The sequence below is a fragment of the Misgurnus anguillicaudatus genome, chromosome 2 (assembly GCF_027580225.2).
Source record: "Misgurnus anguillicaudatus chromosome 2, ASM2758022v2, whole genome shotgun sequence".
NCBI classification, from domain to species: Eukaryota; Metazoa; Chordata; class Actinopteri; order Cypriniformes; family Cobitidae; genus Misgurnus; species Misgurnus anguillicaudatus.
This window is the reverse complement of record NC_073338.2, coordinates 40,102,152-40,129,730: the sequence shown is the minus strand read 5'-3', so window position 1 is coordinate 40,129,730 and position 27,579 is coordinate 40,102,152. Positions and strand designations below refer to the sequence as shown.

Genomic DNA, 27,579 nt, shown 5'->3' with positions numbered 1-27,579 from the left:
CAGAGAGATTTTTATTTCAGGTTCAACGCTGTACACTTGTGGTTGACTTCAGTCCTGTCTATCATAAATAAATAAATCTCCAGCTGAAGTGTTAGTTTAAAGGCAGGCAGTCATTCATTATGCTAATGTCTAATTTATTCTGTCCTGCCTTATGTGCTTAAGAGCACAATAGGGACACATCCACAAATTCTCTAATGCGGTATTGTAGTGCAAGTTAAAGCGAAAGATGGGTGTTGTGGGACATATTGTGTTTCTTTATCTGCATTATGAAATCTCACTGAAGCGTATCAGAATCAACAGCCCTACAGTTCACTTCCCCTTTATGATTTGTTGTGTTCACATGCACTGAAATTATATTTGCGCTGGAGGCAAGAGGAATTATAACTCTTGCCTACCAGTTTACCGTCCTTTACTGCAATGTGGCCATTTATGACCTAATAATATAGCTGAAGTTCTAGTTTATGAGAAAAATATTACACTCTGCTTGCTTTTTAATGAGTCAGTAAATGTAATAAAAATGCATATGTAGATGTTAATGACACATTCTTGTCAGCCCTATTCCTTCCAAGTGACCTTGCAGTTTGTTCAGCTGCACTGAAAAAAACAACTTGTAAAATGTACTTTAAAAAATCCTAACAATTTGCACCAACTTTTTTTAAGTAAAATGTACTGTTTTTTTTTAAAAGTACAGGTTACCTACTAACAGCATCCACAAAATCTACTTAATAATGCATGAAAAACATTTGTTAAATAATGAAGTAAATGTCACTTAATTATTTTTATTTTAAAAGGTTAGATTTATTTGAATTATTTAGGTAAAGTCTATTACTTTTTTAAATATTAAAGCATTGCTGTCCTAAAAATATTAAATAAATTGTATTTACTGTTGTATGGTAGATTGTATCATCATTTTATCATCATTTTACTTAGGAAAATCTAGTTCTCAATAAATGTTAATATTACTATGTGGAAATTATAGGGGTTGATCTAATATATTTTACTACACCAAAAGGTTTTTTCAGTATATCAAAAAATATATATATATTTTCTAAATCTGTTAGTCAGTAATTAGTCAAGTAGTTGGTCACCAGTCATGGATCTGACATATATATATATATATATATATATATATATATATATATATATATATATATATATATATATATATATATATATATATATATATATATATATATATATATATATATATATATATATATATATATATAGGCGTATATATATAAAATAATGGCTCTTCCCTTGTCATTGCCCCTATCAATAACGTATTATCCATGCTATCCTTGGTTCCCACTTGTAGAAACTATTGCAACACATGAACAAATGCGATAGTGGTGGTTATACAGCAGGGTTCCTCAAATCTTACCCTGGAGGGCTGGAGCACTACAGAGTTTAGGTCCAACCTTAATCAAACTTACCCACCTGTGATTTTCTGCTGATCATAAAGACCTTGATTAGCTTGCTCAGGTGTGTTTGATCAGGGTTGGAGCTAAACTCTGCAGTGCTCCAGCCCTCCAGGGTAAGATTTGGGTAACCCTGTTATACAGTATCTAGCACGCCAATGTTGTGTTGTTCAGTCATCATGGATCACGATTTTCCATTGGAAAGTAAAGAAAATCCAAAAAACTTAATTACAGTACCTCGTCCGTAAACATGGATGGTGAAAACGACATCTGCCAGCATTCCACTGTCCTGGCCGTCATTAAGCTTAGCTTTAGTTATTGTTTCGACCTCTGATGGTGAAAACATACATATTGTTCCAAAAAGAAGTAGCCAGTAAAGCTAAAGCAAACGTGGTTGTGCACCAGTTTAAACTATCAAATTGACAAATAATCAAATACCTTTTTTGATCACCCTAATCTATCCTTTATCCCTGTGTGCTAATTATTTGCATGTCTCTTTTTGTTTTACAGGAAGTTCTACTACATCACTCTGTTACGAGACCCCGTGTCTCGCTACCTGAGTGAGTGGAGGCACGTCCAGCGCGGAGCCACGTGGAAAACCTCCCTGCACATGTGTGACGGGCGAACGCCCACGCCCGAGGAGCTGCCGCCCTGCTACGACGGCACCGATTGGTCGGGCTGCACGTTGCAGCAGTTCATGGACTGTCCGTACAACCTGGCGAACAACCGTCAGGTGCGCATGCTAGCCGACCTCAGCCTGGTTGGCTGCTACAACATGTCCTTCATCCCGGAGAAGAAGCGTGCCCAGGTATTGCTTGAGTCGGCCAAAAAGAACCTGCGAGACATGGCCTTCTTCGGTTTGACCGAATTCCAGCGCAAAACGCAGTACTTGTTCGAACGGACCTTCCGCCTCAAGTTCATCCGTCCTTTCATGCAGTACAACAGCACGCGGGCCGCCGGCGTGGACCTGGACAACGACACGATCCAACGTATCGAGGAGCTGAACGACTTGGACATGCAGTTGTACGACTACGCCAGGGATCTTTTTCAGCAACGGTACATGTACAAGCGGCAAATCGAACGAAGGGAGCAACGTCTAAAAAACCAGCCCCTCTTTCATTTTCGCCGGACGCCCTACGACGACCCTACTTCCAGGGACGACGGGCCCGAGTCGGAAGGTTCGCGCTTGCCCACGGAGGACTATATGAATCACATCATTAACCGTTGGTAGCAGTGTCGGGGGGAGGGGGATGGAAAACCCATGAGGAAGAGGCTGCGGTCCCCAGGTCAGGTCATGAGGGAGAAGAACACAGAGATGGAGAAAGAGACAGATCTTTAGCGCCACCATCTTGTCCTTTGACGTGTCATATACGGCCCTCCCCCCTACTGTTGCGCTTTAGGATGTCCTTATGAGGACTAGAAAAGCAGGAAACGGTGCCGAGCAATCGTGTGCCTGATGTCAGAAATGTGACTGAATAACTTAAAGCACTGAGCCTGGACTTAGATACTTAAAGTGGGTATGATCACCCATTGAAGAAACAAGCATAAAACATAGATTATGGCAATTATATTCACTGCAGATTTTAAAGAATGAACAGAATTGAATTGTATAGAGGTACAGTATTTGCCTAAATGTCTGCCGCCATTTCAGCCATGAATTTGTGACGATGTCTCTTTTTTGTTTGTTTAATACAGTCTTATTTCTTTTCATTGTGTTTTTTTTTTAAGGAATTTTATCGTCACTTAAAGAGGTAAACTCACAGCACTGAAACCAACAGAGCTGCCTAACTCTTACTGGATGCAATTTATTAGCTTTTCATAATCGGTGATGACTTGAAAAGGTTTGTTCTGTTGGTTTTTATTCATTTTAATGGACAAAAAGACAGCGCTTGGACCATAGCCATTTTTTAAGCTTTCAGCATACCGTACGAGAAACCGGTGAGCTAAGTGTACTAATATAATCTTACCGATTGTGAGATATTTAATGCGTCCGATCCGGCAGGCGTCTTACGCGATGCTATTGGCCGAGACAAATTCTAGGTTGTCATGACATCAAGCTCACGCTGCGTCTCAGTAGCTGATTTATCTTATGCTTAAAATGGAAGCTCGTGGAGACCCAAAGAGGAAATTGTGTCTTATTTTACACTTAGTGGGGAGGATTCTGTGTTTCTAAGCGGGAAGAAGCTGTATGCTATATGGATATGAGACTTTGTAATGACGCCTGTATGTCAGTCAATAACAGGAGCGTCGTGAAGTTGCATATGAATGTGAGAGACTGAGAGAGTGCTTACGAAAACCCAAAAGCTGAAGATGGCAAACGCAGCCTTTATAAATGTCACTATCATTCGCAGAGACTACTCATTATTTTGTATGCGTGTGGATAAAAGATGTTTGTGTGTGTATATAGAGTAAGTGTTAGTATGCAAGTGTATTATCAGATTTTGAAGCCCTATGAATGTGTGTGTGTGTGTGTATTTCATGACCAATCTCTTGCCATGGTCCTCAGGGACTGAAATTATTGCCAGTAAGGGGACTAGAATGATGTTACGTGTCTCCCATTATGCAAGTCTTTGCTAACACTGTTTTGTTGTTGTTGTTGTTGTTAAAGGAATAGTTTACGTCACTCCTGTCTGTACAGTGTAAGTGAATGGGGACTGGGGCTGCCAAGTTTCCAAAATTACCAAAAGAGCACCATAAGTATCATTCCAAGTCTTGAGTACATGAGCGTATAGGTTACTGTTAATGGACTACATTATTGGTGCATCTTTTGTCATTTTTGTACCTCGACTGCCCCATCCCCATTCATTTTCAATGTAATTTATTTTAAAAGAATGTCATTGGGTTTGGAGTAAATGAAAACAGAAATAATTTTTGGGTAAACTATTCCTTTAAATTTACAACTAAGCGCCAGATCAAACAATATGTGAATAAGATATCAGGAAGATTTAGCCCACCGGAAATGTAACCATCCTGTATAACTGACATTAAAGTTTCTGAGGGACATCTTTGCTTCTACTTAATGCACTGCAATGGGAATTGTTTTCTCAGTAACCATAAAAACAGACTACTTTTCACTTACTGCATATTTAACCAAGCCCTAGTGTTATGTTATACAGAAACAAATGTCTTACCATGAACCTTCCATAAATTCAAGAATGATCTTTAACAAGGCAGCCCTGTATTGATATCTTTCAACGTGATGCTATTGTTTCTGTCAGCTGAAAATAATTGGAAGATGCAACCCTCTGGGCAATTGTGTCTGCAAAACTGACTCGATTTTATCTTAGGTGACTAGTTATGGGTTTCTCAGTCTTAAATCAATGTCCAACCAATCAGAGTGGAGAATTGTTGCATTTTAAAAAGGCTATCTGAGCCATCAGAGTCGAGTGTTAGGCCAAAAACATACTATATACTGTACGTGAATGCAGACGTATATGCTTGACCAACATACAACAATCCTAAATTCAGTCCACCTTAAGATGTCTGTGCTTTTAAAATGGATGTGCTAACACTTCAACAGTTTAACTACCTGCTCCGGTTGGTTAAAACTTTCTGATGCTTAGCCTTGACCTTAAAGTCCCCATGAAATCAAAATTAAAAAAAATTTCCTTTTAGGTTTAAGGATATATATCTAAAAAAGTCTAGAATTTTATGACTACACATCAGCTTTTCATCAAAATTCCTGTCCAATCAGAAGCTTTCTCAAGCGTCCCTTCACCTACATTGCGCAGACCATAGAAATACGTAATGAAGGCTAGATGTGTTACAGCGGAGTCTCTAACGTCATCACCTGGCGGCCATCTTACCACATGCAGCTCGCTCACTCGTGGCATTGAGTTTGGTGGTGCAGGTACTTTTAAATGATAGTAACTTGCTCAATTTTCTACCAATTTTCAAACAGTTTGGTTTCTTACAAACGTTATTAACATGGCTATAACTCTGGATGCTTTTTTTAGTATAAGTATGCAGTGTCATATGTACATCTTTGATGTTTATAACAAACCAAACCGTTTGAAAATCGGTGGGGGGTCGGGCAAGTTGTGGTCATTTTAAAGTACATGCACCATTAAAACTCAATGCTACGATTGAGATGAAGTCTGATATTGTGGTACTCCAGTCCAGCCGGATAGCACAGAGCGGATCATATGCACCAATATGTGCCGATAACAATGAGGAGGAGATCAAACATCACAAACAGTTAGACAGGTTTGATAAGAGAAGATAAACACCACTGACGTACAAACATAAATTGCACATTATTATCATCATTCGTATTATATCTCATACATCTGTGGTGGCTTTGCTGGACTTTGCCATAAACAAAACGCTATTGATCATTAAGTCTTTCCCCGCCATTGACGAGATATCTCGTCAATCAAGAGAAAACGCTTCCCCGCCAATGACGAGTATTTCCGTCTTTCCGCAATACCGCTATTATCCACTAGGTATTGCCCTATGGCAAGCTGCTGCATGTCCTTGTCTGTTTTAAAGATCGCTCTGAATGGGATCTCTATGAAAAGTCCGTCACAAAAATGGAATTATCTCTGCTTTTTGCTCAAAATGTGGTGTTTTTGCAGAAACCTACCCATATTCAAAAGCTGATTACAAAAGAACTACTGAAGGTAGGATGAAACGGGTTTTTCTTTTTTGAAAGCAGAGGGTCTGTTCTTTCATTTGGTATATTGTATGTTTATATATTTGAAGAAGAACATTTTCTGGAAGGCATTAAACTTTTGTGAAAATTATGAAAAACGCTGGCGCTGGCTGGCAACTTTTTTAAAAAACGCTGGCGGTGAAAGAGTTAAAGGGGCCATATCATGAAAATCTGACTTTTTCCATGTTTAAGTGCTATAATTGGGTCCCCAGTGCTTCTATCAACATATAAAATGTGAAAAAGACCAACCCTGTAACCTATTTTTGATAAACCATTCTCTGCAAGCATGTGTAAAAATAGTTAATTGAAATTAGGCTCCTCTTGTGATGTCAGAAGGGGATAATACCGCCCCTTAATCTGCACTATCCACCACAGCACTGCCATTTAGTGCAGAGATCAGCTCATTTGCATTTAAAAGGACACACCCAAAACGACACATTTTTGCTCACACCTACAAAGTGTCAATTTTAAAATGCTATATTAAATTATCTAAATTACTTTTTTGAGCTAGAACTTCACATACGTACTCTGGGGACACCAAAGATTTTTTCTGACATCTTAAAAAAGTCTTGTGAAATGTCTCCTTTAAAAAAGTGAGATACTGCTCGATAGTGACTTCCTGTTTCAGTTAAAATGACATCACTACATTAAATAATGCTGCGTGTTCCAAGGCACCTCAGTGGGCCTTTAAAGTAAAAACTCACCATAGAAAAAGGCTAAAGCTATGGCGTCTCTAGTGGTAGGACTGAAAATACACAGACATGCACTCTAAATTGCGTTAGGACACTTCTAAGCGCAGTGATGCGTGTAATCGAGCTTATGTAGCTAGAGGCGTCTGCATTCCTGTATTCATGTAGAGTATGTTTCAGGCCTTAATGTGAGTCAAGCAATGTGACTTAAATTCTTTCTGAAAGAAAGTGCGTGTGTAAAAGTGTAAACAGCACTACTGAATCCCTGAGCCCTGCAGAGAGAGAGAAAGAGAGAGAGAGAGAGAGATTGAATCCCGTGTGCAGTTACCCATCACTTTCAGTTCATTTTCTCTGGGTCTTTTTTCTCATTGTATTAAAAATGGATCGTCAAAGACACCAATAAAGACTTCATTTTTATAAAAATATAAACGCCTTCTGTTTTATTGTTTTCCTTTTATGCAGGTGTCCTGTGGGCATTTTCACTTCACACACACACAAAAGCACAATGAAAGAAATATTGCAGTACATTATTTGCAGAAAACATGGTGCAATAAATAAAAATTAATAAAACTGTAAAAATCCTTGTGTCTGTGAAAACGAAGGGAAAATGTTATGTAAGACTTTACCAATAGTTATCCGCAGCCTTTCAACTTTTACTTTCAATGTCATAGCCCCCAGAAAAGTACACCTACTGTAAATGTGCTCACTTGATAATTGTGTGAGATACCAGAAGGTGACATGAAATGGATGTAGCTGTCTGTAATGCACTTAACAGAAAGCTGAACTCTACCCACCAAAGTTACATCTGCGATGCATAACCAGTTCATTTACATAGAAAAGTAGTCCCACTTCAAAACTATTTCACAGCTTTAATAGAAAAAGTTTTACTGTACAATGCATGAAAGTATAAAAATATAAGCTCATGCACACGTATGCTTGTAACACTTCAGTGTGCTTGGTTCCCAGGCTTGCATTATACAATAAATGTATTATTGTAAGTTTTGGTATGCTTTTATCCAAATAAAAGTGACGTGCATTTATTACAAGTCCAAGGTCAACTTGGAGTTCATTTGAGTCTCAAACCAACAACCTTACAAATAATTATAGCAAATAAATTTCAACCCTCACCCCGCACACACTGCAGCAGATTTCGGCACCCGAGCCTACGCCTCAAAGCAGCTGACTCAGATGAGAACGCTCACGCTAATAATTACAAAACAGCTCCTGGCACGGATATCGAGACACGCTTCTTTGTCCTGCTAAATTGAAAGGCAGAGAAACAGCACATCAGCGACCATTATTGTGTGAAATGGATGGGGGTAATCAGTCTCCTCTGAGTTCTGCAGGGGTAATGAATTGCCTCGCTGTGTCTCTTGGACAAGAGCCACACAGAGAATCGCATGCACTCGTGGCCATTGTTCTGCCAGGATATAATAAGAAATCCTACTATGACAAATACAGTATATTGAAAGATGATGAAGCTGCCGAGGGAAGAATTAGAAGCGTTACTATAGCCCTGCACAATAAGTATTGAACCTGAGACAATGATGAACCACAATAAACTTTTGTTTTCGGCTTGACAATTGACAAATGGTAGGTTTTAGGGTTCCTTGAAACAAAGAAAAGTCTAGACTAAATTATTTAAAAGCAAGAGGTGTGTATTGGATTGTATTGGATGATGTGACCAAACTTTGATCCTCCTAATCTCATAATTAGATGCTGGGTTATCTTCAACCCAGCACTGGGTCAAAAAGGCATGAACCCAATCTGTTTGGCTGCAATTTAACCTACAGTATGCTGGGTTATTTTAACCTATTGTTGAGTCAAATATAAACATTTGCGGAACACGCAGTGTGAATGCAAATATTTTGAGCAAAGTATTTTGAGCGACCCGGGCACGCTTCTATCATTAGGATGCGATTGTTTTGAAAAGCAATTTTTTCAATTTTTTTTTGAAAATATACTCATTTTCCAGCTCCCCTAGAGTTAAACATTTAATTTTTACTTTTTTGAAATCCATTCAGATGGTCTCCGGGTCTGGTGGTACCCCTTTTAGCATAGCTTAGCATAATCCATTGAATCTGATTAGACCATTAGCATCGCACTAAAAAATAACCAAAGAGTTTCAATATTTTTCCTATTTAAAACTTGACTCTTCTGTAGTTACATTGTGTACTAAGACCGCCAGAAGATAAAGATGTTGCTATTTTCTAGGCAGATATGACTTTCGCAGCAGCCGAAAACAGTCCCCTTAGGATCTTTCAATGGCAGGGGACAATTTTCGGGCACTGCATAATATCATAGCCCTCAGACATCAAAGTTTTTTACGAAGGCAGATGAAAGTTGCGCAATTGACTTCTCTTCTTTTGAACCACTCTCTGGCGCGTTTTGCCTTAGCGCCTGAGCCAAAGTAAACCGCCCTTGAGTCTACCTCTACAAGCCGGCCAGGGCACAATTAACCAAACCGTGCCTGGGCATGGTACAGAGTAATCACACTAGTCAAACGAACCAGGCTTTGGGGGTCAAACTCACCCGTGCGCGGTTTGGTTTAGATATTGTGAGAGCGCCCTTATTCAAAATTGTTTGAGGCATTGTGGTTTTTATTTTTTTACTGTGGGTTCACACCAGCCGCTTTTGAGGCGTCAAATTTGAATCTACTGCGTCTAGTTTGCTGCGTATGAAATTCTAGTCATTGAGACATTCACGCAGAAATGTGCGTCATGGGAGGGGCTTCTGTGACTTCGCTCACTTTGTGTAATCACGTCATTACTAGAGCAAGCTCCTGATTGCTTAACGCTGCGCGTTTTTCAGCCAAAGTTTAAAATTTTCAACTCACGCGTTTCCCGCCGCAACGCTCAATTCGCGCCATTTGCTTGAACTAGACACGAGACCTCCAGACGCACGTCAACGCGTCTTCACATTGCCTTACCATTGAAATCACTCACGCTTGACGCCTCTACCACGGCTGGTGTGAATGCAGCATTAGAGAATTGCATCAGTAGCATTCAGGATCTATGATGGTTTAATTCCTGGGGAACAAATATACCCTTGTGAATATGTGTACATTTAATGCATAGCAAGCTTTCTTTTAAAGATGGGGCATATAATTTTACTATAATATACATTTTTTATACAATTTTTTTACTGACCTTATTGACGTGATATATTATACACTGAAAAAAATTAAAAAAGTTAAGTGGTTGCAATTCATTTATTTAAGCTTTTGTTTAATAATAAAAAAACTTTTGTTTAAAAGTAGCTTAAAGTAAATTGAATGCAACCACTTACCTTAAAAAATTGAGTAAATTGAATGAAATTTCTTTTCAGTGTATACACACTCTCAGAAAAAAGGTACAAGAAGGTACAAAAGTTGTCACTTGGGCAGTACCTTTTCAAAAAGTACATTTTTGTACTTAAAAAGTGCATATTGGAACCTTACACATATGCATAGAGGTACATACAAGTCTCTCAAAGGTACATATCTGTAACAAAATTGTATTAATTAGGACCTTTTTTAAAGTGACATATCTTGTACCATGCAGGGGTCTCCAACATGGTTGCACGCACACAGTCTGTGTGAGGTGCCCACCAAAGCACATCCTATATCAATAGTCTCAATTGTAATATTTATTTATTACATATTTTTTATGCTTGGCTTATTTTATGCTTGCTAACATTTTAAACAATGATTAAAACATATCAACAAGTAACATACATTTTTTTTGAGTAGACTATATCAAAAAGTAGCCCTCCAGAGTGTTTTATCCATTATGGTAGCCCTTGCTCACAAAAAGGTTGGAGACCACTGGCAAAGAGTATTGCCAATGTATTAATACCCACAACAAAAGCAGTAAAAAAAAGAAAAAAAATTTCCACACAAGACAACAAATTCAGTGGTGAAAGTCAGAGTATAAAGACATTAATTTTATAGACTGGATCATTTTATGGTCTTAGATATACATTCGGTTTTGCATGACTCACTCACATAACGCTATAATTCCTTCTGTGAATTTAAATTCTAACTGATGTTAAAATCTCGTTGGCTTCGAAGGACTTCGGCAAATTGCCTCCTAATCAGGGTAATTGATTTTTATTGCCTGACACCTTTCGAAGCAGGCTACTGGTTTTACAGCCACCCTCTGATAAAACGTGAGGACTTCGACGAAGAGGTTAACGGCCATCGCCAGAGGAGATTTGCCCTTATATTCTTCTCTTTTTCTGTCCATTGGTTAATATAATGGAGGCACCCTGACCCCATAAAGCACCTAGGGCTCGGTGTCCCCCTTGAAGCACACTTCCACCTGTCATACTTGATCTACAGTTTAATTCGATCCTGGAGCATGCAATTTCTGTGTGGAGTTGTGTATAAATATCCAGTTGAAATATCAGGCTTGCCCTTGTCAGTATATGAGTGTGGGCAGTAATAACCAGACAGATCCAGGGGTGTCCGATCTCGAGCGTACTGATAGACAGACCGTCCAGACATGCTATAGGAAGACATTAGCATGATGCATGAAACTAATATGGTAAAATAAAGCGAATTCTGCAAATTCCTCCCAGCTCAAGTATACAATTTATGCCTGCATACCCTGGATCCTCACATATTTTTAAGAGATAAACATGCACAAAAAAATGCATTTTCAAAATTACATTTTATTGTGCTTTAAAACTACAAAATATGATTTACTTAAACTCACATTTTTGGACTAAATAATTTTTGTTTAGAGAACTCACAAATCCAAATGCATAATTTTTGCCATGTTTTTCTAACATTTACTTTAGTGTAAGTGTAGATTACACAATACAACTTCCCAAAGGGGCTATTTGGTAGCAGTATAACTTTAAAGTGTGTTTATTTCATCCAGTATCACATTAAAGTGCTGTTGTTTATTTCCTCTGACTAGATTAAGAAGCTTAAAGCAAGGACATAAGACCTAAAGTTGCCTCTAAAAAATCTATCAGGATAATTAAAAAAGGTTCTTTATAAAATAAAAATGTAACCCCCTTGATGCTGCACAATCCATAAACAATTGTGCATCATTGTTTGATTTGTTTCCTGACCTCCTTTGTGCCCTAACCCTGTTCTCTGCCTGCTATTTTTAATTTATCATTACTAAACTCATGGGAAATCAAATGGGAAAGATTTACAGCCAGTGTCCAGTTAGGTGCGACCAAATCACTCAGTCCCTTCTCTTAGACTTTATGCACACCCAAGGGGCCTGCAGCTTGAGCGCCACTGAGTTACTGCTTCTCATTTAAAGACATAGTGGAGTCCAATATCACATGACAGGCATTGGAAAAAAAGACAAAACTACATATCTTGAGGACAAGGCTACTAATGAACATGATTGATCCAAAGTGTGAATGTCAAGATGGCTCATGCTGACCAGGTTTTTCTGTAAACACATTTTTTATAGATTTCAGATATGCACATAACATTTACTGTATAGATTTGGCAGATGCTTTTATCCAAAGTGACTTACTGTGCACATTCAATAGATTTCATCAGAATGTGTGTTCCTTGGGGATTGAACCCAGGATCTTTGTGCTGCTCCACCAACGTTCAAAAAATATTATAATGTCATAATCCGCTTTTGTCAATTCTTCTACTTTTTAATATTTATTTTTAAGTAACAAGTGTATGCTTTTAGTTTCTGTACTAACATATCACTATTTCTTCTATTCATTCACATATACCTTGGCTTTTTGCTGCTTTCTTAAATAAACAATTATGTGCCTCAATTTATATTAGGCTATAAAAATGGCATGGTGATTTAAAAGAATTGCAAAAACTAAATTAACCAAAATATAAGCAATACATTGAATATTTAGAAATATTTAAAGTGTTAGTAATATAAAACTGCATTAGTAGTTTTTTTAACAATGAATAAACAATAATAAAGCAGAATAAAATAGTGGCTTTGAAAGAAACGCAGGTATGACTATTATTTTTTGTTGTTGTTAAAAACAGCCTATTTTTTATTATGAACAAATGTACATTTATACATGCCATTTATACTCATTACACAGTGAAAAAATAAAATAAATAAAAGCAAGGCGCACAAATATTAGAAAAGAAATTACATAAATAAAAGGAAATAAAGAATAACACAAAAAGGGTCAATCATCTTCTAGATTGGAATGTCAAAGTCTTTTATCAGTCCAGCAAATTTACAAGCCTGCTTGCTTTTCATACAATGTAAAAAAGGAAGGTAGCTATCAAGAAATTGTTTATTAAATACAGAAAAATAGGGTTTGGTTTTAGTGCATTTACATTTGTGAATAAAGAATTTACCTAAAATTAACAAAAATATAAATAAATAAATAAAAATAAAATATAAATCAGCTCTTTTGTCAGTTAACAACATTCCAAATATTATATGGTTTCTGGAAAAAGAAGGCAGTGACTTTTTGTTTCCATCCAAAAAGACATATTTACCCAAAAAATATTTAGGTCAATGCAATAAAAAAAAGATGATCAGTTGTCTCTATATCACTTTGACAAAAAGTACAAATATTGTGATCAAAATTAAATCTGAGTCTTAAAAATTCACCGGAAGGGTACACACCATTAAATAGTTTGAAGTGAATTTCCTTTGCTTTTAGGAACTACTGGAAAATATTGAACTCGTAATTTTTGTACAATAGTTCTATCATAAACCCTTAATACATCATTACAGTAAAAATTTCCAAAATACAACTTTGAATTAAAAGAGATCCAATAAGTTTGTTGGGAATTATTGCCGTGAGACTATGACCATTAAAAAAAGAGATAGGAGCTCACATTTGTTAGCTCTACACTGAAGGAGCTTTGCACCAGACAAATAAAAATCCTATGGTTGTATCATTTAGTCTTTATACATTATTGCTGCAACTACAGTTTTTCCTTCAATAGTATTTACGTAGTTTGTCCAAAAAGAAAATTCTGTCATTATTTCCTCATCCTCATTGTTCTAAATCTGTATGATTTTTTTCTGATGAACACAAAGTAGACATTTCGATAAATGATGGGTAGCACACAGCTAATTGTAACCATTAACTTCCATAGTAGGAAAAATAAATACAATGGAATTCAATGGGTACCGTCAACTGTGTGCTTACCATATTTTATTAAAATATCTTCTTCATCATTTATCACAATGTTTGCATAATATCTGTTTTCCTACTATGGAGGTCAATGGTTACATTAACTGTGTGCTACCATCATGCATCAAAATATATTCTTTTGCGTTAATACAAAAACCCTCATACAGGTTTAGAACAACATGAAGGTGAGTAAATTATGACCGAACTTTCATTTCTGGGCAAACTGTCCCTTTAAGGGCATCTGCGCGCTCTACTTGAGCCAAAATGGCGTCTGTGAAGAACATGCTGTCTAAGAAATAGCCTGTGAAAAATAAAACTGTTGTTGTCATCTTTAATTATATTATTCACGTTAATTATGAAACAAGAACTTTATTGTATTTTTGTATTATTTACAGAAATATTAATACTAGAGCACAGAGATTTTGTTTATGTTTAAGCCTTACTTGTGAACAGGCACAACGAATAGGTCCTACCTATGAACCGTGGTGTGTGTACTAGTTATATCCGTGCAAACATGGCAACTCACGAAGGAGATTCAGAAGCCGGTGCTGGTATGATGCTCTCTGCATTATTATGTCGCACTGTTGGTTACTTTTATCACCATAATACTGTGTACATGTACTCTACATCATTTACTTTGCGATTGTTAGATCATTTCTTGTGAAAATCGGGTGCGAAGCAAATTAATCGTGCTACCGTCAGGGTATGACATACATACTGTCAGCCCAGTGAAATGAAAGCATAACTCAATTGAATTAGAAATGCACTGTTTGGATTAAGTTCTCGACACTGGTGCCTAACATAATTCAAAAGCATGTCATTTTCATAATGTCTTTATATTAGTCAGCCTCTCTATTATGATTTATAAATTGTATGATCCGCCGCATCTTACGTTTTAATTTGCACTCGACGTCGTTTTTTTACGCAAGAAACGATGCTCCATTATGTTTGCAAAATTCGCGATTAAATTATTTGCACTAAAGTCATTTGCGTGCAGTTAAATGAAACCCGGAACTCCTGCTCCACGATAACGCTTGTGTTCATGATCATAATGTCCACGCTCAGCGCTCTGATTGGCTGAGACTTGTGTCATGTTGTCATCGACAAATCTGTCAAATGTAGCAAACAAAAGTGCCGAAATTTACAAAACAGTACCGTGTGTAAATGCGACACTTCATAAAGATACTTCTATGAGAAGAAAAATATTTCATGGGAAAACTTTTCAAATGGTTTATAAAACGTTTATAAAAAGCATTCCACAGTTTCACTTTCATTTTTTAGTTTTTGCTGGGTAAAAGTTTTTGTAGGGATGCAGGATATATCAGCCGACATATCGTTATCGGCCGATAACTGCTTATTTTTAATATTATCGGTTATCGGTCTGATAGCAAAATTAGGCAGATAAATGAAAGCCGATAAATTAAATTATGGATTATTTTGGTTTGTTGAACCACTTCACTTGCTCATTGCTGGCCATGTGGAGTTTTGATTGGTGCTTTCTGTGACATAGCACGAAGATGACACGTGTTGCGGGCTTAAGAAGAGTATGCTAGTCTAGCGCAAAGACAAGAGCCGTTTCTCAATATGCGTTCTTGTCTGTACTTGCGTTCTTGTGGACTTGTGAAACGTCATCAGTCGCGGCCCAAGTACTGTTCCAATTCAAAGTTCGCATCAAGCCCAAGTTCACATAAAATCCCCGGATGTGTTCTTGATCCGCCCATTTTATCGAGGATGCATCAGAGGAGACTTGTGTGGACTTATGACGGCGAAGTTTCCCAGAATGCATTTCGCGTCAGGAGTTCGTTCTTCCGAGTCTGAACTTGCAAGTTCGAACTACGAAGGACACAAGTCCGAGATTGGCGTACTTGGTATTGAGAAACGGCTAAGATGTCCGAGGTCTGCGAGTTTTTCATTGTGAAAATAATATGAATATTCATCGGCCTATAGATATCGGTTATCGCCCCCCAAATATAAAGAGTTATCGCGTATCGGTATCGGCCAAAATGTCCATATCGGTGCATCCCTAAGTTTTTGTTTACCTTACATGTCAATCCGCTAAATAAAGGCTAACAATTGTTTTCCTCAGGAATAGGTGGGAAGATGTGGATGTTGTGTGCTGCACTGCTGGTTCTGAGCTCAGTCAGCTCTGTTGATGGAGACTCAAAAGCTGTTACAACAACACTGACCACTAAATGGCCCTCTACACCCCTCTTGCTGGAAGCCAGGTTAGCTATTCACATATCTTATATGTTATCATTAGTAACATGAACCACCAATAAATAATACGTCTACAGCATTTAGTAATCTTAAAGGGACGCTCCACGTTTTTTTTGAAAATATAGGCAACTCATTTTCCAGCTCCCCTAGAGTTAAACATTTGATTTGTACAGTTTTGGAATCCAGCTGATCTCCGGGTCTGGCGCTAGCACTTTTAGCATAGCTTAGCATAATCCATTGAATCTGATTAGTTTGGATATTTCTCCTAGCTGCAGGAGGCGTAATAATATTACGTAGCAGCCGAAAATAGTCCCCTTTCAATGGCAGGGGACTATTTTCGGGCAGTTTGTAATATCATTGTGCTCCTGCAGCCATGTTACAGCAGTAAAGTCCTTGACTATTACGCCAGAATGAGAGAATAGTTCCTAGTCATATCTGCCTAGAAAATCACAACTTTTAATTTTCTATCTGTCTTAGTACACAATGTAACTACAGAAGAGTCAAGTTTTAAATACGAAAAATATTCAAACTCTGTGGTTGTTTTTTAGCGCAATGCTAGTGGTCTAATCAGATTTAATGGATTATGCTAAGCTATGCTAAGAGTGGTAGCGCCAGACCCGGAGATCAGCTGAGTGTAGTGATATCGGGCCGATATTTGCAAGTTTTATGTGTATCGGCATCGGCCGATACATGGCTGCCGTGTTCACCAATTTTTTTCCGCCATTATTTACTGACAGAGTGCTGGAAGCCGCAAGCGATTGCAGGTCATGTGACTAAAAATAACCAACCTTTCCATGACAACATCGAAAGCTGAACAGCTGATCATAGCTGGACAAAGCAGGTTTTTATTTCTCATCTTTATAGGGGTGTTCCGGACAGCAATTAGACTAGTCCTAGACTAAAATAAATGTAAGAACTGTCCGAACTAATAACATCTCTTTTTAACATATCTTAAAATACATCAGTGCCCTGTGTTTTGCCTCAAAATGGACAAGTAATGTTTTTAGTAAGGCATGTTTGTTAAAACTAGTTATATTTTCTAATTAAACTAAGCTCTAGTCCTAGTTTAAGATAATTACTGTCCGGGAAACCACCCCGATATATATTTGTAGTAGTAAAGGTTTTTTTTAAGTTCAATAAATGTTACTTTTTTAAAATTGAGAATTGTAACATTTGGCATCATCATTGTGTGCTTTTTATGATGTAAATTGAGTGAACAAAAGCAGTATCGGCTCCAAATATCGGCTCAAGAAAATCGGCAGCCTGTATCGGTCATCTGCTAAGACTGATAAAACAAATATCGGCATCGGCACTGAAAAATCCATATCGGTCGATCCCTAGCTGAGTGGATTCGAAAAAAGTAAAAATCAAATGTTTAAATCTAGGGGAGGGTATTTGTATAAAAAATACTAGGGGTGTAAGAAAATATCGATACATGTAAGTATCAGGATATTTTGTTCACCATACTGTATTGATTATAATTTTTTAACGCAATATCAACAAAGATTCATGGCAATTGTTTTGTTTGGAGTGTACATCCTGACCACTAGATAGCATTCTTCTTATCTCTGAACTCAAAACAGTGACAGGAAGTACTAGCTTAAGGACACGCTACAATTCTTTTGCTAAGGTTTGCATATGGTGGTGTGTTTTTAATGCCAGCTTTCTTAAACTTATATTCTAATATATTCCTAAAATAAGAAATACCTCAATATCAACCCAGGTTACAGTATTACAACACAGTGCATCGTAACCCATGTATCGTGATACGTATCATGATGCAAGATTTTTGCCAATACACAGCCCTAAAAAATACATTAACAAAGATAATAAATGCTGTAAATAATAGATATTTGTCTTCGCCCAACAGTGAATTCCTTGCTGAGGAGAGCCAGGGCAAATTCTGGGACTTTGTGGAAGCCAACCAAAACATCGTAAATGATCATGATGGTAAAGTTTGAAAGTTTGATTGTATTTCCATCTTTTGTTTATTGTACATGCTGAGACTTGCCTGCTTGTTTATATTAAGATATATATTTGTGTATATTTCAGACACAGATCAGGCTTACAATGAACTGATCCTCAAGAGAGCCGGTGTACTGCTGAGCCTAGTGAAGCTTAACATGCTTAAGTTTGCTCTGGCTCTGAGGTCTTATTCATCCACCGTCCATTCTTTCCAGCAGGTCAGTGAAGATGATATTATTTAGTGGTCAGCAACCATCTTTTGTTTTTTGCTCAATACATTTTGTTTTTGCAGATCGCATCTAATGAACCTCCTCCACATGGATGTAAAGCTTTCTTTAACGTCCACGGACAAACATCTTGTGACACAGAAAGCCTTAAGGCCATGCTAGATACTGCGTTAGATCGGTAGGTGCAAGACCTGCCGTATGATCTCATTGACAGAAAAAAATGTTGCACCAGAAATGGTACTTGCCAAGTTTACCTCCTTAACACACACAGCCAAGCCATTTATTTGTTTTGTTATTTTCAGGCCAAAACCACACCTATTTAAAGGCGATCACAAATTTCCCTCATCCAATCCAGACGCACCTGTTGTGATTCTTTATGCTGAGTTGGGCACCAAGGAGTTTTCCACATTTCATCAGCTGATGCTGGGAAAAGCCAACACGGGCCTGATCACTTACGTTTTACGACACTTTATCGCGGTCAGTATATTTTAGCGTGGAGAACAAAAACGCATTGTACTTTAAATTGTTCAAGTTTCACATCTTCTCTGTCATGCTCGCAGAACCCCAGCAAGAAAAAAGTGTATCTGTCTGGATATGGAGTTGAACTGGCCATCAAAAACCAAGAGTACAAAGCCAAAGATGACACTCAAGTTCAGGGTATGATGGCATTCAGACTCTCTATTTGCAATTTTAAATGGTTCATGTTTTCTTATTAGCTAATTGTATTTTTTCTTAAAGCAGGAGCTGATGTGAATGCAACGGTAATGGGTGAAAATGATCCTGTGGATGAAGTTCAAGGTTTTCTGTTTGGCAAGCTAAAGTAAGTCATTCGTACTTCATGCTTGAAATTGTATAAACATTAAATATTTTCTAAAATTAACTTTTTGTGTGTGTTAACCAGGACTACTTATCCCGAACTAAAGGAACAACTGAAGGAGCTTCGTAAGCATTTGATCGAGAGCACCAATGAAATGGCCCCACTTAAAGTCTGGCAAATGCAAGGTGGGTGATGCGACACCAGTGCCATCTATAGAATATATTCACAATGCACAGACTCTCATACTGTGCCGTATTGCTAAAACCCACGCTTTAAGGTCTTTGAATTTCTCTTATTATATTATCTGTGACTAAAGGATCACTCAACTAATTCACTGCTCTTTCTTACTCTGTCCAAATGGACTGGTCCCACGTTGTTAATTAGCTGTGGTTCTACCGGCCTTGTGTAGTTGTCAAACAGAACTCCCTTAAGCTCAGAGCTCATTAATGCTTTATCAAGGTACAGCCATTAGAGACCAGTCACATTAGACAAAACCTTATGCAGTCACAGCTGAATACGCTTTTACTGTCCCAGTGGGGCAGAATGGTGTTTTTAACACATCAGATTCATTTTATGTATACTAAACAAGTATGCATATCATATAAAGGGTATACATGCTATTTAGAGAGTGAATGTTGAATGTTTAAAGAACTTGACCTTGACGTGTCAGATGTTCTATATCTTTCTCCCACAGATCTCAGCTTTCAAACTGCTGCCCGTATCCTGGCAGCTCCATCTGTTGATGCTCTCAATGTCATGAGAGATTTGAGTCAGAACTTCCCCACCAAAGCTAGGTAAATAATTCTCACTCACTCACTCACTCACTCACTCACTCACTCACTCACTCACTCACTCACTCACTCACTCACTCACTCACTCACTCACTCACTCTTTCTCACTTACTCAATATCTCTCTCCCTCACTCGCACACCCGCTCACTCGCACACCCGCTCACTCACACACCTGCACACCCGCTTACTCTCACTTACTCATTTACTCGCACACCCACTCACTCCCACACTGACTCTCTCACTTGCACACTCACTCACACACTCACCCATAGGCGCACTTACCCACATGCACACTCACTCATCCGCACACACACTCACACGCACACATACTCACCCGCAGCCATGCTCACTCTCCCACACGCACACTCACTGACCCACATGCACAACTGCTCATTCGCACAACTGCTCACTCGCACAACCGCTTACTCGCACACCCGCTCACTCTCACACCCGCTCACTCTCACTTACTCATTTACTTGCACACCCACTCACTCCTCTTAATCACTCACTCCCACACTGACTCTCTCACGCGCACTGCCTTACTCGCACACTCACCTGCAAGCGCACTCACTCGCATGCACACTCACTCACCTGAACACACACTCACCCGCACACACACTCGCAGGCACACTTACTCGCACACACACTCACCTGCAGGCACGCTCACTCACCCGCACGTACGCTCACTCACTCACTCACTCACTCTTTCTCACTTACTTAATATCTCTCTCCCTCATTCGCACACCCGCTCACTCGCACACCCGCTCACTCACACACCTGCACACCCGCTTACTCTCACTTACTCATTTACTTGCACACCCACTCACTCCCACACTGACTCTCTCACTTGCACACTCACTCACACACTCACCCATAGGCGCACTTACCCACATGCACACTCACTCACTCGCACACACACTCACTCGCACACACACTTACTCGCACACATACTCACTCGCACACACACTTACTCGCACACTTACTCACTCACTCACTTGCACACTCACCCGCATGCACACTCACTCACCTGTACGCACATTGGCTCTCACACACACTAACTCACCAGCACGCACACACACTCACATGCACACTCACTCATTTGCACGCATGCACAACCGCTCACTCGCACAACCGCTCACTCGCACAACCGCTCACTCGCACAACCGCTCACTCGCACAACCGCTCACTCGCACAACCGCTCACTCGCACAACCGCTCACTCGCACAACCGCTCACTCGCACAACCGCTCACTCTCAATTACTCATTTACTTGCACACCCACTCACTCTCCTCACTCTTCTTAATCACTCACTCCCACATTGACTCTCTTACACTCACTCCCTCACTTGCACACTCACACATAGGCGCACTTACCCGCATGCACACTCACTCACCTGAACACACGCTTGAACGCACACTTACTTGCGCACGCACAACCGCTCACTCGCACAACCGCTCACTCGCACAACCGCTCACTCTCACTTACTCATTTACTTGCACACCCACTCACTCTCCTCACTCTTCTTAATCACTCACTCCCACATTGACTCTCTCACACTTACTCCCTCACTTGCACACTCACACATAGGCGCACTTACCCGCATGCACACTCACTCACCTGAACACACGCTTGAACGCACACTTACTCGCGCACACACACTCACCCGCACACACACTCACCTGCAGGCACGCTCACTCACCCGCACGTACGCACACTCTCCCACACTCACACTAACTGACCCGCATCCACACTCACTCACTTACTTACTTGCACACTCACTCACCCGCATGCATACTCACTCACCCGCACGCCCACTTGCTCTCACACACACTAACTCACCAGCACGCACACTCACTCGCATGCACTCACACTTACTCATTGGCACGCACGCACACTCATTTGCATGCACGCACGCACGCACGCACACTCATTTGCATGCATGCACGCACGCACGCACGCACACTCACTTACCCGCAAGCACACTTGCATGCACACCCACTCGCACGCATGCACATTCACTGACCCACATGCACGCCCACTCACTCACTCACTCACTCACTCGCATAGTCACTTACTCTCTCACTTTCTCACTCACTCACTCACTCACTCTCACTTACTCCCACAGTCACACCGACACTTTTATTTGATGTTGTAATGGATAGCCGTGGCCACAGTAAATTCTTATCATTACTGTATATTAAACATTAAGTACATCTTGATTGGCTATTATGGTGTTGCGCACTGCACAGCAGTTTCGCGTTTGGTGTGGAGAGATCTCCCTGGAATCCTGTTACTTTATTAAAACTCACTGTAACAAATGCCCTAACCAGGTGTGATGTGACGTGTTAGTTTTGTGTAGTTTGCACTTTTTTTGCAGTTTCAGCTCCAAGAGTCTTTTATGTCTTTGTGTTTATTCATTAATTGATCGCTGGCTTAGTAGCTGTAAGTGCTTTTCAGATTAGAATTCCCGGCAGCGGTGCGCTCCAGTAATCGGAATGTTATTGGTCCTGCTTATATTTAGTCTTCAGCCACATTGGCTCGTGATAAATGTTTTCTTTAACTCTGAGTGGGGAGGTTTCGAAAGGAAAAAGATTTAGCCTAACTGTCCTCTGAGGTTTAATTGACACTTTAAAGAGGAAAAAATGAGCCATCAGTGGTTATGATGAAAATCATTTGCTCTGTTTGGCCCAGACAGCAGAGCCACAGCTGGGTTTGTTGGCAAATGTATTTTAAATGTGCCTCTCAAACCAAAATGCAATTTCATTAAAGTGATCCTTGACATGGTAGAGTATAATGGACAGTCTGGTATCAAAAGCATTTAACTACAGTTCCAGCTCATTGAATGTGAATTGTGTGTACATACTACTACTTTTTATGCAAATAACTACTTTGTGTTTTAATCAAGGGTTTATATCTAAATGTATACTTGCACAACATCAGTAATGATCTTATCTGTATCTAGTTAACAGCTTTGGGACGCAGTCAGCACAGCCATTTGTATACAGATTACTGTAGGCTGTGCATTTAGGCCTTATTTGTAATAAATCACTATCATTTTCAAATATTGTCTCTCATCTTTCAGGTCCCTAACAAAAACAGTGGTGAATTCAGAGATCCGTAAAGAGATTGAGGAAAATCAAAAGGTAAAGCCCACTATTGACTTTATATTATTTAGTGTTCCCAGAATGCATTTTTGTCTATTGCCTGCTTTACATCTCTATAACTATTCTCAACACCTCTACATTTACATTTATGCATGTGGCATATATTTTTATCCAAAGCGACTTACAGTGCAGTACAGGTATACATTTTTATCATTGTTTGTTTCCTAGGGTTCTAACCCATGACCCTTTGCGCTGCTAACGTAATGCTCTACCACTGAGCTATAAAGTACACAGCACACCTTTACACCTGCACCACTGATATATCAGTGTTTTGCCATGTTATTCACAAAGATTAACCTAAATAGGGGTGTAAGACTGTCCATGTCCTGCTGTTTAAGTCCAACATGCTCCAAAACCAGACTGTAAAAAATATGGACGTACTGTCCGTGATGTCACCAATTGGTTTGTGAAGAGCATTTTTTAAGGTTAAAGTAGGCGGGGCCTGCCGTCACCATCTTGGGCACACGTCACCACGCATCACTGCCGGGTAACCAAAAATGGGTAAAGAGACGGGACATGGGTGAAGATGAAACCATGCCCGCCTAGCTCGATTCTAGTGACAACAGTGGCTGTTCAACCGTCACTCAAGTGGCCACTTAACTATGCAGAACTTTAAGGGCCCTATTTTAACGATCTAAGCGCATTGTCTAAAGCAGAGGTCCCCAACCACCGGGTCGCGACCCAGTACCGGGTCGTGGACAAGTTGCCACCGGGTCGCAAGAACGTCCCGGAATTTTTTTTTAATAGCCACGTAATAGCTTAATCGGGTATTTTGTACTTTAAGAGCCGACTTCAAATAACATCGATCATTTCCACTGTTGTACAGAGTCGCGCGCTCTCTTTTTCTTGGTCTCTCTCTCTCTCTACCAGCGCATCAGCGATCACATTGCTGTCATAAGAGTTTTGAGCATACAGTACTTCTAAAACACAATCGATCAAAGAATTGCAGAGTTATGACTTTATGAATAATTTGCAAATCTACCTCGCAAATCATGTAAATACGCGGAGACGTTCAACTGTATGGTGTGACATGGGCATCGCAAATGACTGAAAAGTAATTATTTTATTCTTCTTTAAAACAACTTCAGAATTATCCAGCGATCGTGGCACCATGATCATAATAAACTATTAATCATATTTTAACCGCTGTGCTTTTAACGTAGGTTTGAAAAGGAACCTAAACTGTCAATCATCATTAAAATCATATGGTAAACGTGAGCCTCTGCGCCCAGCCGCAATTCTTCTGGCATCTCTCCTCCTTCACTGCATTTTTTTTTGTTCTGTTACTTGGACTTGGGGCTCAAGCCCGACCAAGATTCGAACTGCCTCCGAGAACAGCAAGCCAAGTTCATTTACCATTAATTATTAAGACTAAATGGACAGGTAAACTAGTGAAACAATGAAAGTAAAAAAACAATCCGCCAAAATATGGTTTTACACATCTATAGAAAATATACTATAAATAAAGCAATTATTCATTTTCCTAATGCAAGGTTATGTTTATTCCGTTTAAAACGTTATACATTTCAAAAAGAGAATTTTCAGCACTTTGTTTGAACAGCAACTCAGCGACCTACACCCCCCCCCCAACCTTACCCCCCGGTCCGCGGATTTTTTTTAAAGCTGGAACCGGTCCGCAGTGTAAAAAAGGTTGGGGACCCCTGGTCTAAAGTGCACGGCACATGGTCTAAATGGGCATGTCCGATTTCACTTTTGCTAATTTAACGACGGGAAAAATGGTTTATGTGCCAAGCACATGGCCTAAAAGGGTTTTTATATTCTCGTAATGAGTAATGGGTGTGTTTTGGGCATAACGTGCAAAAAACCAATGAGAGTCTCAGCTCTCATTCCCTTTAAAAGCCAGTTGCGCCTGGCGCCATGCTGATTCCCTATTTAGATAGTGGAGTTTGTACACTGAAAATCTAAGTGGAGGAAAAAGACTACCAGTTTAACATTAATGTTAAAAATGGTGTTGTTTTTATTTGTATTGAAAATATTTTTTTATTAAAACCTTTAAAGTCCGTTTATGGAAGTAAAATTAGCAGGCTTTTAATTGCTGTAAATGTATTGATATTTTTAATCATTGTAATCTCATAAAATAATTTGCAAATATGCAAGAAAAGGTTTGAACTCTAAAAATACAAACAAGAGATAAAGAATTTACAAACGTGCGGAGAGCCGTTTCAGCACTCGGACAGCGCCATGGTTTTTTAAAAAGCATTACTTTAAAAAGGTTCTCATCTCACCATTTCCACAAGTACAGTACAAAGTCATCATATACAATAAATCCGTGGGGTAACATACATTTTTTTTTTAAATAGATGCATTTGTTTAAAGCATAGCATTTACTTACTTACCAGGCAATAGGTGAAGCAGCTCTTTACGCCTTTCACGTCTCATAATCGGTCCTCATCTATGTCCAAGAGACTCAATAATAATCTTTTACATTTTAAATATTTAATTTTTTCATATTTAAAGGCGTTTTTGTGCTGCTGCGCATCCATGTGCGTGATAAGCAAACCCACTTTGTCCTCTCGTTTTTAGGCGCATATTTCTAACGCGCTCATTAAATAACAAAAACAATATTGTGCCTTAGACTTTAGACCAGGTTTTAGTTTATCAATAGGGCGCAAATGCATTTGCTATTTAAACAACGTGACGCTAAACTTGAAAATGATCATTGCACCGGGTTGAAACTAGCAAAAACACTTGAATCGCGCATTGAGCTGCATTGCGCCAGGTGCATGATAGGGCCCTAAGGCTCAATTTAATTTAAACAAATGAGTTACAACCCCCCCCCCCCCACACACACACACACAGTTGTCATGAAGGGCAAAATTAGCTATATAGACCAAAAACAATTTTTGTACCAGGTTGTAAACATTATATTCTACTGTAAAGTTGGGCATTTTAACATAAAGGTCTATGGGAATTGACTTCCTTTTGGAGCCAGTCTCTAGCAGTCGATGAATTGCAGTTTAAAGGTGTTCTAAGCGAATTCACGCGTTTTAGACCATAAAACATTTTTTGTTACATACAGCAAACATCTCCTCACTATCTGCTTGCTGCCTGTCCGCTGATCAAACTGTAAAAAAACGCGATCTCTGTAGACAGCCCAGGCTCCACAAACTGCAATAAAAACAAAGTGGCCAAACCTACAAACAGAAACCATAACAAAGTGTTCCAGCCAATAAACGACAAGAAGAATTTGAGGGTGGGGGTTGGGCGCGTTCCTGAAAGCACGGACGGGAGGGGGAGGAGTTAGCTACGCTCCGTTTGTTTGAAAACAGTTCAAACATCAACAAAAAGTGACATCACACAGAATCGCTTAGAGCGCCTTTAAGTCACTTCCGTATTGGCTTCATCAGATCGATCGGAAGGTTGCCCCTCATCCAAAACACCATATTTTAGAAATCCTGATTGAACTTTAGTCGCTGCTACAAGTGTGTTTGATTAGGATTGGAGCAAACATAGCAGGTATGTGGCATTTCTGGACTGATTTTGACACCTGTGGTCTAAAAGGAAATGACTTCATTGGCAAATACCCATTTTGGTTTTGCAATGTTAATGTAATGGAGAGGTTTCTCCCGCTCCTCTCTCTTCCTTTTCCTTGAACTCATTTGTATCAGAATAAAAGTAAGCGACTTTATATATTCTTAGCTGAAAAGAAAATAGATGATGTAACTTTACCAATGTAGTTTATAAGTGATTTCTTTCATTGTTTCTGTCATTTCCTTTCTGTGATTAAAGCAGTTTCTTGTCTCGCGTAATGAGGACGTGTAATGAGGCTGCTCCTCATTCCTCACTGTAATTGCATGCTGGGAAACATGACGAATAGAGACTCTTTAAAATTCTCTAACAAGCTCCCTCGTGCTTATGCATGTGCCAAATAACAAACAAAAGTGTGGGAATAAAAGCGTGAATATGTGGCCTAAGGCTTAAAAGAATAAACCTTTTTTATAGATCATTGCCTACCTTTCAACTACTGCTCTGTGATGGGCCTATGAATCTTGGGCTGTTGATATTTAAGGTTATAATAAATTTGCTGTTTCTAACACGCCTTTTTGTTATGTTTTTTTGTAGTATTTTAAGGGAACATTGGGTCTTCAGCCTGGTGACTCAGCTTTGTTTATCAATGGATTTAATATTGACCTGGATGTGCAGGACATCTTTAGGTGAGTTGTCGATTTGAATTTGTTCGTCTAATTAAGTGGTTTGTTTCATTGATTGGTTGCAAAGCTAACTAATCTATTAAACGTATTGGATAAAGAACTAACTTGAAGTCTTTTTCAGTGCTGTGGCCTAGCAATTATACTGAATGTTGTATGTCGATTGACCATGTTGTCTGTCTCTACAGTGTCTTTGATGTGTTGAGGAACGAGGCAAGGGTCATGGAGGGTTTACGCAGTCTACAGATAGACACCCCCTATATCCACGACATCCTCAAACTTAACGTCCAGCCATCAGATTCAGACTACGCCGTGGATATCCGCAGCTCCGCCATTAACGTGAGCCGCTTGTTTCGCAAGTCTTGTGTACCTGATTTTT

At 39.2% G+C, this 27,579-nt stretch overlaps 2 protein-coding genes across 5 annotated transcripts in view; both read left to right on the top strand.

Annotated features, from left to right (window-relative positions):
• The window catches only part of hs6st1a (heparan sulfate 6-O-sulfotransferase 1a), a 182,624-nt gene extending 175,431 nt beyond the window's left edge, over positions 1 to 7,193 (top strand). Inside the window, exon 2 of the mRNA XM_055203171.2 lies at positions 1,932 to 7,193. Within this exon, the coding sequence (XP_055059146.1) occupies positions 1,932 to 2,652 (721 nt within the window). The 3' untranslated portion in view covers positions 2,653 to 7,193. The remainder of the gene's footprint in view (positions 1 to 1,931) is intronic.
• A 7,082-nt stretch (positions 7,194 to 14,275) lies between these two features.
• The window catches only part of uggt1 (UDP-glucose glycoprotein glucosyltransferase 1), a 59,306-nt gene continuing 46,002 nt past the window's right edge, over positions 14,276 to 27,579 (top strand). For 2 of the 4 annotated variants that reach the window (XM_073855176.1, XM_073855173.1), the window contains exons 1-13: positions 14,276 to 14,401; positions 15,937 to 16,075; positions 17,938 to 18,017; positions 18,120 to 18,250; positions 18,325 to 18,437; positions 18,562 to 18,736; positions 18,820 to 18,916; positions 19,001 to 19,079; positions 19,161 to 19,261; positions 19,771 to 19,870; positions 22,950 to 23,010; positions 27,115 to 27,206; positions 27,389 to 27,539. In XM_073855176.1, the coding sequence (XP_073711277.1) occupies positions 14,326 to 14,401; positions 15,937 to 16,075; positions 17,938 to 18,017; positions 18,120 to 18,250; positions 18,325 to 18,437; positions 18,562 to 18,736; positions 18,820 to 18,916; positions 19,001 to 19,079; positions 19,161 to 19,261; positions 19,771 to 19,870; positions 22,950 to 23,010; positions 27,115 to 27,206; positions 27,389 to 27,539 (1,395 nt within the window). In that variant the 5' untranslated portion in view covers positions 14,276 to 14,325. Of the gene's footprint in view, positions 14,402 to 15,936; positions 16,076 to 17,937; positions 18,018 to 18,119; positions 18,251 to 18,324; positions 18,438 to 18,561; positions 18,737 to 18,819; positions 18,917 to 18,997; positions 19,080 to 19,160; positions 19,262 to 19,770; positions 19,871 to 22,949; positions 23,011 to 27,114; positions 27,207 to 27,388; positions 27,540 to 27,579 lie in introns of all 4 variants that reach the window. The other 2 variants (XM_073855174.1, XM_073855172.1) reach the window with 1 other exon arrangement.